The 12,601-nt window shown below is 41.2% G+C and overlaps 1 protein-coding gene across 2 annotated transcripts in view; it reads left to right on the forward strand.

Moving 5' to 3' along the window:
* LOC141144583 (serine/threonine-protein kinase ULK4-like) overlaps positions 1 to 12,601 on the forward strand; it is a 1,176,078-nt gene that overhangs the window by 125,090 nt on the left and 1,038,387 nt on the right. For both annotated transcript variants that reach the window (XM_073630414.1, XM_073630413.1), the window contains exons 15-16: positions 4,396 to 4,571; positions 7,463 to 7,509. In XM_073630414.1, the coding sequence (XP_073486515.1) occupies positions 4,396 to 4,571; positions 7,463 to 7,509 (223 nt within the window). The remainder of the gene's footprint in view (positions 1 to 4,395; positions 4,572 to 7,462; positions 7,510 to 12,601) is intronic.

Genomic DNA, 12,601 nt, shown 5'->3' on the forward strand with positions numbered 1-12,601 from the left:
TGAACCTGCTGCTTTGCCATAGACTTCTATTATATCTTGCAGGTGTGGTACACTTCCTGAAAGCGCACCAAACCCGTAGGATGTAATAGAAGTCTGGCTCACTGCAGCTAACCCACAGGAAAGCTTCAGGTGTATGTGGCTTCTGCTCCCTCCTGCGTTCCATCCCCTCCGAAGCTCTGGGGTGGTGGGTCAGCATCTGGGCTTGCTGACCTGCCATTCCAGAGCAGGAGGTCGCAGGTCACTTAAGAGGGCTCCGCGGGCCACTGGTTGAGCACCCCTGCTTTACTACATGCAACTACAAGAATTTTTAATGCATAGTTTGTACATGATAACTGACACATAGTGACAGTAATGTGGATACAATGCTGCTAAACCTGATTCAAATGCTGCTAAGCTGGATTGATGATTGACTTATATTGGTGGTGAATCTATAACTATGCTGCTGTATGTGGGTCGAGCCAAACTTTTCAATAGCTCAGGCTAGATATAAAGTTATACATTGAGCCATGTGTTTAAAGGAACCCAATGTGTTTACATGAATTATAGCACCTAATCCTGGTATCAAGATTATAGGTTTAGTGGATTTTCTAATAGCTGCACCTAGAAGGATATATTTATACTGAACGACAATGGATTTTATTTTACACCGCACAATCTGGATGTAAACACTGTCATTTACAAAGATGTGATTGGAAAGCTCAGGCAGATGATGTGATGAGCATGCCCTGGAGCCTGTGATTCATTAGCGCTGACCCAGTTTACATATATCAATGATCCCACGGATGTGTCCTTCAATGTGAACTTGCTGCATGAGCATTTATTACATGTATATGGAAAGCTGTCTGGACTTATTGCAGGCCTAATGCAAATCGCTGGTGGGAGATACTATATGTATAGCTTCCTTTGCTGTTTATAGTATTACCAGTAGTAATGTCAGTGTTTTAGCATTGGAGAGAACAATTAAAGCTGATGTTTAATATATATATTTTGTTTGGGATACAGCACCAAACACATTAGGTATGTGTAGTGATGTTTCTCCCATTAAGACAGACTAACAGGAAGCGCCACCTGAGTGTAGTATTAAAACAAGTGGTTTAATCACAGGAATAAAAAGACTCACAAGAGGAAGGTATAAAATTGGCTCATCTAGTGGGGAAGGGGGGGGGATGGGGGGGCTAATCAAAGTGTTTTTTTTTTTTTTTTTCTTTAAATATATATTTTTTTTAAGTATTAGTGCAGATTAGCAAAAAAAAAATTCAAGTTTGTTGTTTAGGGGTATATTTTATATACCTAGTTATATATGACCGTCTTCCCCAAGATATGTTTTAGATATGTTTTACACACACATATAAATAAATATATATATATATATATATATATATATAGACACACACACACACACACACACACACACACACACACACACACACACACACACACACACACACACACACACACACACACACACACGTGAGTACACCCCTCCTCACATTTTTGTAAATGTTTTATTCTATGTTTTCATGTGACAACACCGAAGAAATGACATTTTGCTACAATGTAAAGTAGTGAGTGTACAGCTTGGATAACAGTGTAAATTTGCTGTCCCCTCAAAATAACTCAACACACAGCAATTAATGTCTAAACCGCTGGCAACAAAAGTGAGTACACCCCTAAGTAAAAAATGTCCAAATTGGGCCCAATTAGCCATTTTCCCTCCCGGTGTCATGTGACTCAAGTGGCTGCTGGTGCTCAAAATTTTTGGGGGGAGCAAACAAAATGAGAAATTCTGAAAAAACCCCATCATTTGCAACCTCACTGTGCCATCAAAAACAGCCACTGTGCCATCAAACGCTGCCACTGTGCCATCAAACTCTGCCACTGTGCCATCAAACTCTGCCACTGTGCCATCAAATGCAGCCACTGTGCCCATCAATTGCCGCCACTGTGCCCATCAAATGGCACCACTGTGCCCATCAAATGCTGCCACTGCCCATCGACTGTGCCCATCGAATGCTGCCACTGTGCCCCCTCCCGCCCGCTGTCTGCCCGGCACTTACCCTGTCTCAGTGGAGCAGCGGGTGACGGCTGGGGGTGGGGGCGAGCGATGTCCTCGATGTCTTCTTCTTCCATCCTCTCCTACGATTGGATGCCTGATAGGTGTCCATTCACAGTGCCTGTCGTTTCAGCCATTCAGGTGACGGGTAACGGACCCGAGAACCTGATTGGCGGAGAGGCGGTTCAGTGTTAGGAAAGTGAATATTCATTCACTTTTCTAACACAGCTGGGTGAACTGCGAGCGCCAAGCTTGGCGCTCGCTGTTTACCTTTTTTTGATGCCTATTAGAGCTTATGGCTCTAATCAGGTGCTTCAAAAACACCCCCCGCAGCTGTAATTTAGGCACCTGGCGCCCAAATAGGGGTGCTGCCGGCACTGGGGAGCTACAGTTCATTGAGGGAACCATGAATGCCAACATGTACTGTGACATACTGAAGCAGAGTATGATCCCCTTCCTTTCGGAGACTGGGCCGCAGGGTAGTATTCCAACATAACGACCCCAAACACACCTCCAAGACAACCACTGCCTTGCTAAAGAAGCTGAGGGTAAAGGTAATGGAGTGGCCAAGCATGTCTCCAGACTTGAACCCTATTGAGCATCTGTGGGGCATCCTCAAATGGAAAGTGGAGGAGCCCAAGGTCTCTAACATCCACCAGCTCTGTGATGTCGTCATGGAGGAGTGGAAGAGGAGTCCAGTGACAACCTGTGAAGCTCTGGTGAACTTCATGCCCAAGAGGGTTAAGGCAGTGCTGGAAGATAATGGTGGTCACACAAAATATTGACACTTTGGGCCCAATTTGGACATTTTCACTTAGGGGTGTACTCACTTTTGTTGCCAGAGGTTTAGACATTATTGGCTGTATGTTGAGTTTTTTTTTTAGGGGACAGCAAATCTACACTGTTATACAAGCTGTACACTCACTACTTTACATTGTAGCAAAGTGTAATTTCTTCAGTGTTGTCACATGAAAAGATATAATAAAATATTTACAAAAATGTGAGGAGTGTAATTATTTTTGTGAGATACTCTATATAATGTCCCCCCTTTTTTTAAAATATACTTTTTCTACTTTTATATGCACTTATTTTATCAGCCTTTTTACCTCCTTATGCATTTGTATGGCATTTTCCCTTCCCATTAGCTATGTAATTCCCCAGCAATTGCTGCTGTTTGTGTTTTTGTCCTTTTGATTTTTGCCTCTTGCACTGTTCGCGGTTATAGTGGTCCCACAGCCAACATTCCTGTATAAATAGACTGCACTAGCAGTACAACTCCATGCCAGTAGAAGGAGTTGAAGCTCCGAGTGGGTAGCCTTTCCACCCCAGTGACACCACATTCGTCCTGCGGTTCATGGTGGTATCTTCGGCTTCCCTGTAACTACACAACGCCATCCAGCCTCTCCACAAAACCAGAGCCCTCCGTGCATATCGCGATGTCCGCGGAATGGATCAGAACACCCCCCCCGCACCAGATGAGCCCATTTTATACCTTCCACTTGTAAGTGTTTTTATTCCTGTGATCAAACCACTTGCTTTAATACTACACTCAGGTGGTGTATTAAAACTGTTTGTTTTGCTTGTATCCCACAGAGTTGGCTTATCTCTGAGGACAGCTGCCATCATTATTCATACATTGGACTATGAACTTTTTTAATTGAAGAACTGTTTCATATCCTATGATGCCCACGTGTTTACTTGTTCACTCATAGAGCTCCGTGTTCATGATCACCCTGTGTTTTGCGCCAGTCTTTTCCATTTTTTTCTGTGTGCCTATGTTTTTCCCATTACCTGCAGGTGACTGCTTCTGCCAAAATCAGTCCCCTCAGTGTGTCTCCTTCACAGCAGCCAGATACTGCCCTGAGTGTCTGTTTTCCGGCACTGCAAAGGTTAACAGCAGCGGCTGCTACAGGGAAAAGTTGCACTGCTTGGCCTTTCCCTTCTACCGCATTCACAGAACTGGTATTACTACACCCCCACAATGCATCATGTTTGTGAACAGATGTGGGGCAGTGCAACAGGATCTCCTTCACCCATTTACTATGCACTGTAATGCCCTGTACACACGATCGGACATTCTGACAACAAAATCCATAGATTTTTTCCAACGGATGTTGGCTCAAACTTGTCTTGCATACACACGGTCACACAAAGTTGTCGGAAAATCTGATCGTTCTGAACGCGCTGGCGTAAAACGCGTACGTCAGGACTATAAACGGGCAGTAGCCAATAGCTTTCGTCTCTTAATTTATTCTGAGCATGCGTGGCACTTTGTGTGTCACCAAAGCGACATATATGATATTTTAGTGATTGGGTATACATATCATTTAATGTGTTTACAGGTGAAAAACTTGCTTCTCTGAAAGAACATGATTGGAACAACTTTTGGACACAGCTCTGCTCCTTGCTAGATTCCCCGGAGAAAGTGGTACCACGGGCAAAGCTGAACATGGTCTGCTATCTGTGCACAGTGTCGGCACACAAGGAAGTGGCTACTAGGATGATCAACTCCCACATAGTAAGTAAATCTTCTACATTTATTGCTGTAGTAGTACATCTTGTTGGAAAGTCACAGCTTATAGTTAGGATTGCAAGTTACATAAATGTCCCTCATAAGTCAAAAAGATATCTTGCTGGACAACTGACTCAGGCCAAATGTTATAGAAAAGAACAGAGGGCATAGCCTCAGGCCTGCTTGTCTTAAAGTCAGAATGTTACTTTGCCCATTTGGGGCAATGTAACAGGTTCTCTTTGCAGTCCACTTCCTCTGCTATTAATACTTAACCCAGATAAGCTATAAATAAAACCTGTTTCTGTGCCCTGAATTGTAACAGGTTTACTTTATTGCCCTATCGTTGGTATCCTAAACACCAGTTACTCGCGTTTCCACATTTCATTTTTATCTGTGAGCGTAAGCAAGTTAAACAAGGCAAGCAAAAACAAGAATAGCTATTGGTCTCCACATCTACTAAACCTTTATCAAGCAAAACAAACACTACCGTCTGGCAGCACTAGGGTCATCGGTTCAAATCCCAACCATGGCACAACCTGTGCCTACGTGGGTTTCCTCCGGGTACTCCAGTTTCCTGCCAAACTTCAAAGACATGCTGGTAGGTTAATTGGCTCCTATCTAAATTGGCCTTAGTGTGTACTGTATGTATGTATATATATATATATATATATATATATATATATATATATATATATATATATATATATATATATATATATATATATATGAATGTGAGTTAGAGACCTTAGATTGTAAGTGCTTTGAGGGCAGGAACTGATGTGAATGTGCAATATATATGTACAGAGCTTCATAAATTGTTGACGCTATAGAAGTATCTGAAATGAATCAAATAAATAAATCTACAGTACTAATGGTTAAGTAGGATAAGTATATGTTAATTAGTCATCTGGGATTTGCAAGAGGAATTTGGAAAGAAAGGCATTTTTGGAATGGTGTTAGCTTCTGTGAGCTGCTCAGTCTACTTCAGATCTGGTGTAATAGCTGTAGAAGTTTAATTTAGGACTTTACACATTCTCAATCCATATTTTGGCATTGATGTCAGTATATGAGCACTTGTTCAGCTGGGGATTGCAAAGTTTAATCATGTCTGCAAGGTACGTCAGACTTCTGTTTTTTTTTTTTTTTTGGAATTATTTTTGATGTGCTGCCCTCCTGCTTCTTGTTTATGGTGCTTAGCTAGTATAAAAAAATATATACATTTATGAGGCCCATAGGCTTTGCTATATTTCATAAACACTGATTCTTACATACTGTAATTTGCAGGTTAACTCCATCTTTTGCACCGTGTTTCATGTTACACCTGTATTTAGTTATTTTTCTAACCAAAGTTACACTTACAGTAAAAAGGACCTTTACCTACTTGGGAGCAGCTCTGATTATTAACAAGTTCACAGTTTGATAGCTGTTAAGTAGACTACCATGTTAAATAACACATTAATGTTTTATGTACGCGTCATCACTAGAGCTGCTATTGCAACCATATTTTAATTCCAGTAGAACACGCACACTGTATGTCATAGTCGACCCATAGAACTTCCAGTTTGAGTGTGAAATTTCATTGGCGGGTTTCTGACAACAGTCAATTTTTCATTCAGAATCAGAACCTAAGTATTTTCCTGGTAGACACAGCAGCAGCGTATCTCCAGGACTGGCAAGGTTATAACAATTCTAGTATGAGAACACCCAAAATTTCATCCAGCACTGCATTTTTATGATCAGGAGGAATTCTATTTTTCTTGTCACAGTATAATGAACACATTGTTAATAATACAAGGTATAATATACGTAAGGTATTAAACAAGTAAAAGAAGAAGGTGTAAACATAACTGACATTGAAATGTACCCCTGATTAAAAAAAAAAAAAAAAAAAAAGAAAGAAAGTAGGGATATGATGAATTAAATAATAATTTTGGTTTGTGGTGCTCAAATGCAGTGAAGACACTTTAAGCATTTAACCGCTACAATTCACAGGTTTGGGCATCTTCAGAAGGGCAGTACAGGCAGCATATTTTCAGAAACAACTTTTATTAACACCTGAATTTGATTTGGTTCGGCCTCCTGCAATTCGCTGCTGCAGTACTCATATTGGGAGAAGAAAAAACAGCAATGGGCATCAGCTGATTTAGGTATTATTTAGCACTGGGAGACAATCAGTTGTGCTACAGCACTCAGATACTAACAAGGAACCTGCTGACAGAAGGAGAAAGCACAGTGATGGAGAGAAGAGCTCATCATATATGACCTAGTTGTAGTAGAGAAAAATCAGATCTTCAGATTTCTGTGCAGAGTGGCACAGCTGTGTAAATCTCAGGACTGGGTGGACAGAAATACAAAGTCTCTCTGCCCATGGCAGGTAAATTGATTATTTGTGTAAATTTTTATTTGAATTCAACGTCAACTGCCCCATGTGTGTATGAGTAAGGTAGAGACATTAGACTATGAACTTCTTCAGGGACGAATATGAATAGAACTGTTTATTTGATATAGTACTGCATAATATGTTGGCGTTCTATAAATACTGGGAATTAAATAAACATACATTTCTATATCAAATTTATGTCTGGAAAATCCTACTTTATAAATATTACTAATCCTTGGCTTTATCACGTATAATGACATTGGTGCAGTCATTTGCAATAAATGATGCAAATAAAATGATACATAACTAGAAGCACTGTGCCACAAGATGTGGTATGACACTCTTCAACAGACATTCAAATAATGTGTGAATGGGAATTAGAAAAATATTCAGTGCTACAGGATTCTGAGGCACTTATTAAATCGAAATCCCATGAAACCTGAACATATTAGATTTAATTGTGTGCCTGTAATTTAAAAGATGTAATATACATTTTTTACCTGTTTTTATGTTTCAGTTTTCATCTCTTATGCAGCAGTTGCGGGGAGCACCGAACTGGGATATGTAAGTGTTATCTTGTATTTTTTGTGACTTCAATTTTGTATTATGCAGTTGTAAAGAATATTCTGTTTCCCATAAGCACAGTGATCGAACATGTCAGCCAGTACCAGGGAAATACTTCCTTGGCATGGTTGAATGTAGGCCTAGCTAGATTAGGATGACAGGAGGGTGAAAATCCAAGCCTTTGTTTGTTTGGTATGTTACATGTTAAAGTGAACCTGTGTGCTGATCATGAACACCAAGAAGTATTTACATATTCATACATATAACAAGCAATTAAAGCACTTTGACCACTTGAGCTCCAGAAGGCTTTACTACCTTCATGACCTGGGCATTTTTTTGCTATTCAGCACTGTACTACTCTAACTAGCAATTGCGTGGTCATACAACCCTGTAGAATGAAAAAAATGAAATCATTTATATCATTTTTTATTTAAACTCTTTTTATTGTGAAAGTTACAAAGACAGCAGTACAATAAGGCAACGCTCAGCATGAGGCTCGGTTCACACTGATGCGACATAGGATTCGACTTGTGAGACCCCAAGTCAGATGACATGTGAAAGTCAATGTTTCCCTATGAGAGCCATCTTAACTGATACTACACAAGTCTGCCTGTCTTTAGAAGAGGTTTCTGCAGTGCTTTGGTCCCACTTTGATACAACTTCAATGCCACAACGTGTAAAAAGTCACATTGAAGTTGCACTGAAAGTTGTGCGACTTTGAAGTCGGGATAATGTGAACTGAGCCTGAGTAGGGTAGAGTACAATCGTTACAGTACAAAGTGGAATACAATCACATGTCTGTCATTAAACATGGACAGAAAAACAAATAAACCACTCTGGAGATCGATCCATAATTTCCTGTAATCGTTATCAACATACTACACATACTTGGATCTACAGTCATAATAATTTGAAGCGGTGTCACCCTGGCAAAAGGCAAGAAAATAACACAAACCAAAAGAAGAAGACTAATGGCTTCACAAAGTATTAGACATAATAAGGGTAGAGGAGCACCAGGCATCCCGAACTTTATTATATTTCCTGGGGTACCCTCTATGTTCAAATATAAGTTTCTCATAAGGTAAAATGTGGTTGAACAGTGGGAGGGGGGTAGGTTGGATCTATCTAAGTGCTATGGATTTACGGGCTAGGAAAAGTGTTTCACTCAGCACAATTCTAGTATATCTTGGCCATAGCTCCTAATTTTATATAATTTTTTTTCACACACATTGAGCTTTCTTTTGGTGGTATTTGATCACCACTGGGTTTTGTATTTTTTAATATATGCACTTGCTTACTGGGCACTTAAACCCCCTTCCTGCCCGGACCAATTTTTATCTTTCAGCGCTGTCACACTTTGAATGACAATTGCGCGGTCATGCTACACTGTACTCAAATGACATTTTTAGCATTTTTTTCACACAAATAGAGCTTTCTTTTGGTGGTATTTAATCACCTCTTGGGTTTTTATTTTTTGCTAAAAAACCAAAAAAAGACCAACATTTTTGAAAAAAAAAAACATGTTTCATAGTTTGTTATAACATTTTGCAAACAGGTAATTTTTCTCCTTCATTGATATTCGCTGATGAGGCTGCACTGATGGGCACTGATAGTCTTCAATGATGGGCCCTGATGGGCTGCACTGATGGGCACAGATAAGGGGACTCTGATAAGAGGACACTGATGGATCCCGATGGGTGGCACTGATGAGTGGCATTAAAGGGCACTGATGGGTACTGGTAGGTGGCACTGATGGGCACTGGTAGGCAGCACTGATGGGTACTGGTAGGCAGTACTGATGATGAGGCACTGATTGGTGACATTTATAGGTGGCACCGATAGGTGGCACTGTGGACACTGCTAGGTGGCGCTGGTGGGCACTGGCAGGTGACACTGTTGTGCACTAGATGTGCACTGGTAGGTGGCACAGGTGGGCACAGATGACTCTGCAGAGCCTCTCCACGATCTGGACTAATGTCCCTCTCACAGCCGCCGGTGATCGGCCTTTTTTTTTTCTCCTCACACTCTCAGCATGAAGAGAAAAAATAGCCGTTTACCCGCTCTGTTTACATCACATGATCAGCTGTCATTGGCTGACAGCTGTTCATGTGGTAAGAGGTCGGGATCAACCCCTTACCCCGATCTGTGATCCAGCGAGTCTCATAGACTCACTGATCACAGAGCCTGCCCTGCAGGGGGCGCGCAGGCCGCTCGAGCATGGGAGGACGCCTATTGATGCCCTTCCGGCAAAGTAGGTCCACGCTGTAGCCGTCATTCAGCTATAGCGCGGATGGGAAGAGGATATAATCGAAAAAAGAACATTTTTTTTTCTACTTTGTCATAAAACACATCCAATAAAATCTAATTTTTTCATGAATGTAGGCCATAATGTATTCTGTTACATGTCTTTGTTAAAAAAAAAATAATAATAATCCCAATAAGTGTATATTAATTGGTTTGTGTAAAAGTTGCATCTATTACTATGGTATATATACTGGAATTAACACGGCAGTAGACGCTATACTTGGTGGTGATCAGCAACTTATAGTGTGACTATGATAGTGCGATGGCCGATCTGGCACAGACACTGGCTAAGAGGGACACTGACTACCTGACAATGGCGAAGCTAGTGGCACTAATACAGTACAGGGGGGTCCCCTAGTTACAAATATCCGACTTACAAACGACTCCTACTTACAAACGTAGGGAGACAACAGGAAGTGAGAGGAAATCTACCCCTAGAAAGGGAAAATCACTCCTGTAAGAGCTATTATGGGGAAAAGGAGTCTCCACTGATGCTTTATCACCAAGGCTTGTTTCCACAACAACCCAAAATTTTCAAAATCCAGTTGTCATTGGGACAGAAAGTGAGGTGAAATCTTCTGACAGGGGCACACACAGCAAGACAAATGTTACAGGGGTGTTAACCCTTCCCTATGCTATCCAAAAAGCTTAAAAATCGATTTTTTGGCTGGAGCTACACTTAAAAAATGTACCTGTTCCAAATTACAAACAGACTCAACTTAAGAACAAACCTACAGTCCCTAACTTGTTTGTGACCCGTGGACCCCCTGTAATCAGTGATAATACTGTACACTGTAATAATGACTCTGGGAAGGGGTTAACATCAAGGGGTTAACTGTGTCTAACAAGTGTATTGTGTGCCGCTCTTACTCATAAATCTGGCTGCTTTTTCTCTCAGATTTCATAGACTGGCAGGTCATACTGCCTCCTTCAAGAGAAATTGACACAGGCAAAAAAATAAAATAAAAATGGAATTTAGCAAAGGAGTACCTTTTATAGTGAACGGTACTGTAATTGTGACGCCCCCCCCCCCCCTACATTGTACAGCGCTGCGTAAACTGTTGGCGCTATATAAATCGCGTATTGTAATAATAATAATAATAAAAGGAGAACCCCACCTACTGCTCCCTGTCTCTTCTGTGTGACCAGTTGATTCCTTTTCATCGTTTTTTTCTCTGTGACCACTCATTATTTTAAAAGGACACAATAAAGACCTCCTCATTGCCTCCTTTATATCGTAGTACATATGGCCATTTAGGGGATAGTTGGGATCTTAAACCTTAGATTTGTTTTGTTTGTCCTTTATGTCTAATGCTGGCAAACAGTTTGCAAACTTCAAGACTTGGTTCTTGTGTGAAGGGGTCTTCTTGTGGTCTGGTTCAGCTGTGTGCTGAGGACCATCTCTGACCTATAGGACACTTATGTACATTTTTTTTTTCCCCTTGTGTGTTAGATTTAACACAGACATACTGGGCTTTTCAGGTTCAGTCAGGAGCCCTGTACAGATCCATAGTAGTTGTGGTTTCTATGTCCTTCCGAAGAATCATTCTGACCCGCTTTAGGTTCCGTGGCTATTACACCCAAACCTAGAATTTGTCTTCTCCCTATTACGGCGGTCAGCTATACCCTTGGATTCCTGGAACCAATGGCTCTTGCTCCTTGTTTTATAGTTGGTCTTGGTTGTTCTTCCACTAAGAATATCACAAAGTCTTTTCTTTTTTCATTGTACCTCATCAAATCATGGCTAGTTGGTCCAATCCCTTTTACAGAGCTCTCTCCACTACTGCCATTGATTCCTTGCTTATAGTACGTGTGGACAAGTAACTGTTGTTTGTTCATTTCAAATGTGCCGCTTTGCTAAAAGCTTCCTGGTTTTGCTATTGCATGGTTCTCCTGGGCACCTTGATTAAACTATCCGACTGCAGAAATATTGTATATGAAGCGTTTTGTTCCCCATGGTCTTCGAAGGATGTCTCTTCAAATTTAATCTAGGTTCTATTTCTCTAGGATGCTACTAGCAGCATAAGCCCCCATCTTTCTCAGCAGAAAACACATAAGGAATAGGATGCTAAGTCTTTCCCTTTATGACTGTTAAGATACATTCCCTTTGTTTCCCCATTGAAACCCTCCCCAGCCTGGTTCCCTATTTGTTCTGGCACTCACACTCTACCAAATCCACAGATACTGGCATTCCTTGGCATTAAAGTGGTTGTAAACCTCTGACATGAAATATGAACAAAGCATATCCATCTATAATATGTGATTGTCTCAATGTAGAGCGCTAAGTGTAATATCTGTCTGCTGCCTTGTTCCTCTGCTATCTGCATTAATAATTTCTGACAACTTTTCTCTGACACCAAGAAAAAAAAAGGTGACAGGGAGGGAGCTCCAGCACACAGCCTGTGACTGACAGCCCCAGCTTTGTTCCTGTGTGCCGTGCGAAAGGGGGGTGTGTCCCTTCCCTCCCATCAGCTCTCAAAGCTGTCCTCACTGAACACTACAGAGTGTAACTTCAAGTGAAGTAACTGGCCTCAGGTGATACACAGAGATGAAAAAATCCTCCTGCATAAGTTATACCTGTTTATCTACAGTTTCTCTTCTCTACATTCTTTCAAAGTCCTGAATTTATAAAGCTGTCTGAGAGTGCAGAAAATAGGGACAGAAATCTGAAGTTACAGTCTACAGAGCTCAGTGAGGAGAGCCCTGAGAGCTGATTGGAGGCAAGAGACACACCACCTTCACACAGCTCACAGGAACAGAACTGATGTTGTCAATCAGCTGGAGCTCC

Source organism: Aquarana catesbeiana, linkage group LG05 (assembly GCF_042186555.1).
Source record: "Aquarana catesbeiana isolate 2022-GZ linkage group LG05, ASM4218655v1, whole genome shotgun sequence".
NCBI lineage: Eukaryota > Metazoa > Chordata > Amphibia > Anura > Ranidae > Aquarana > Aquarana catesbeiana.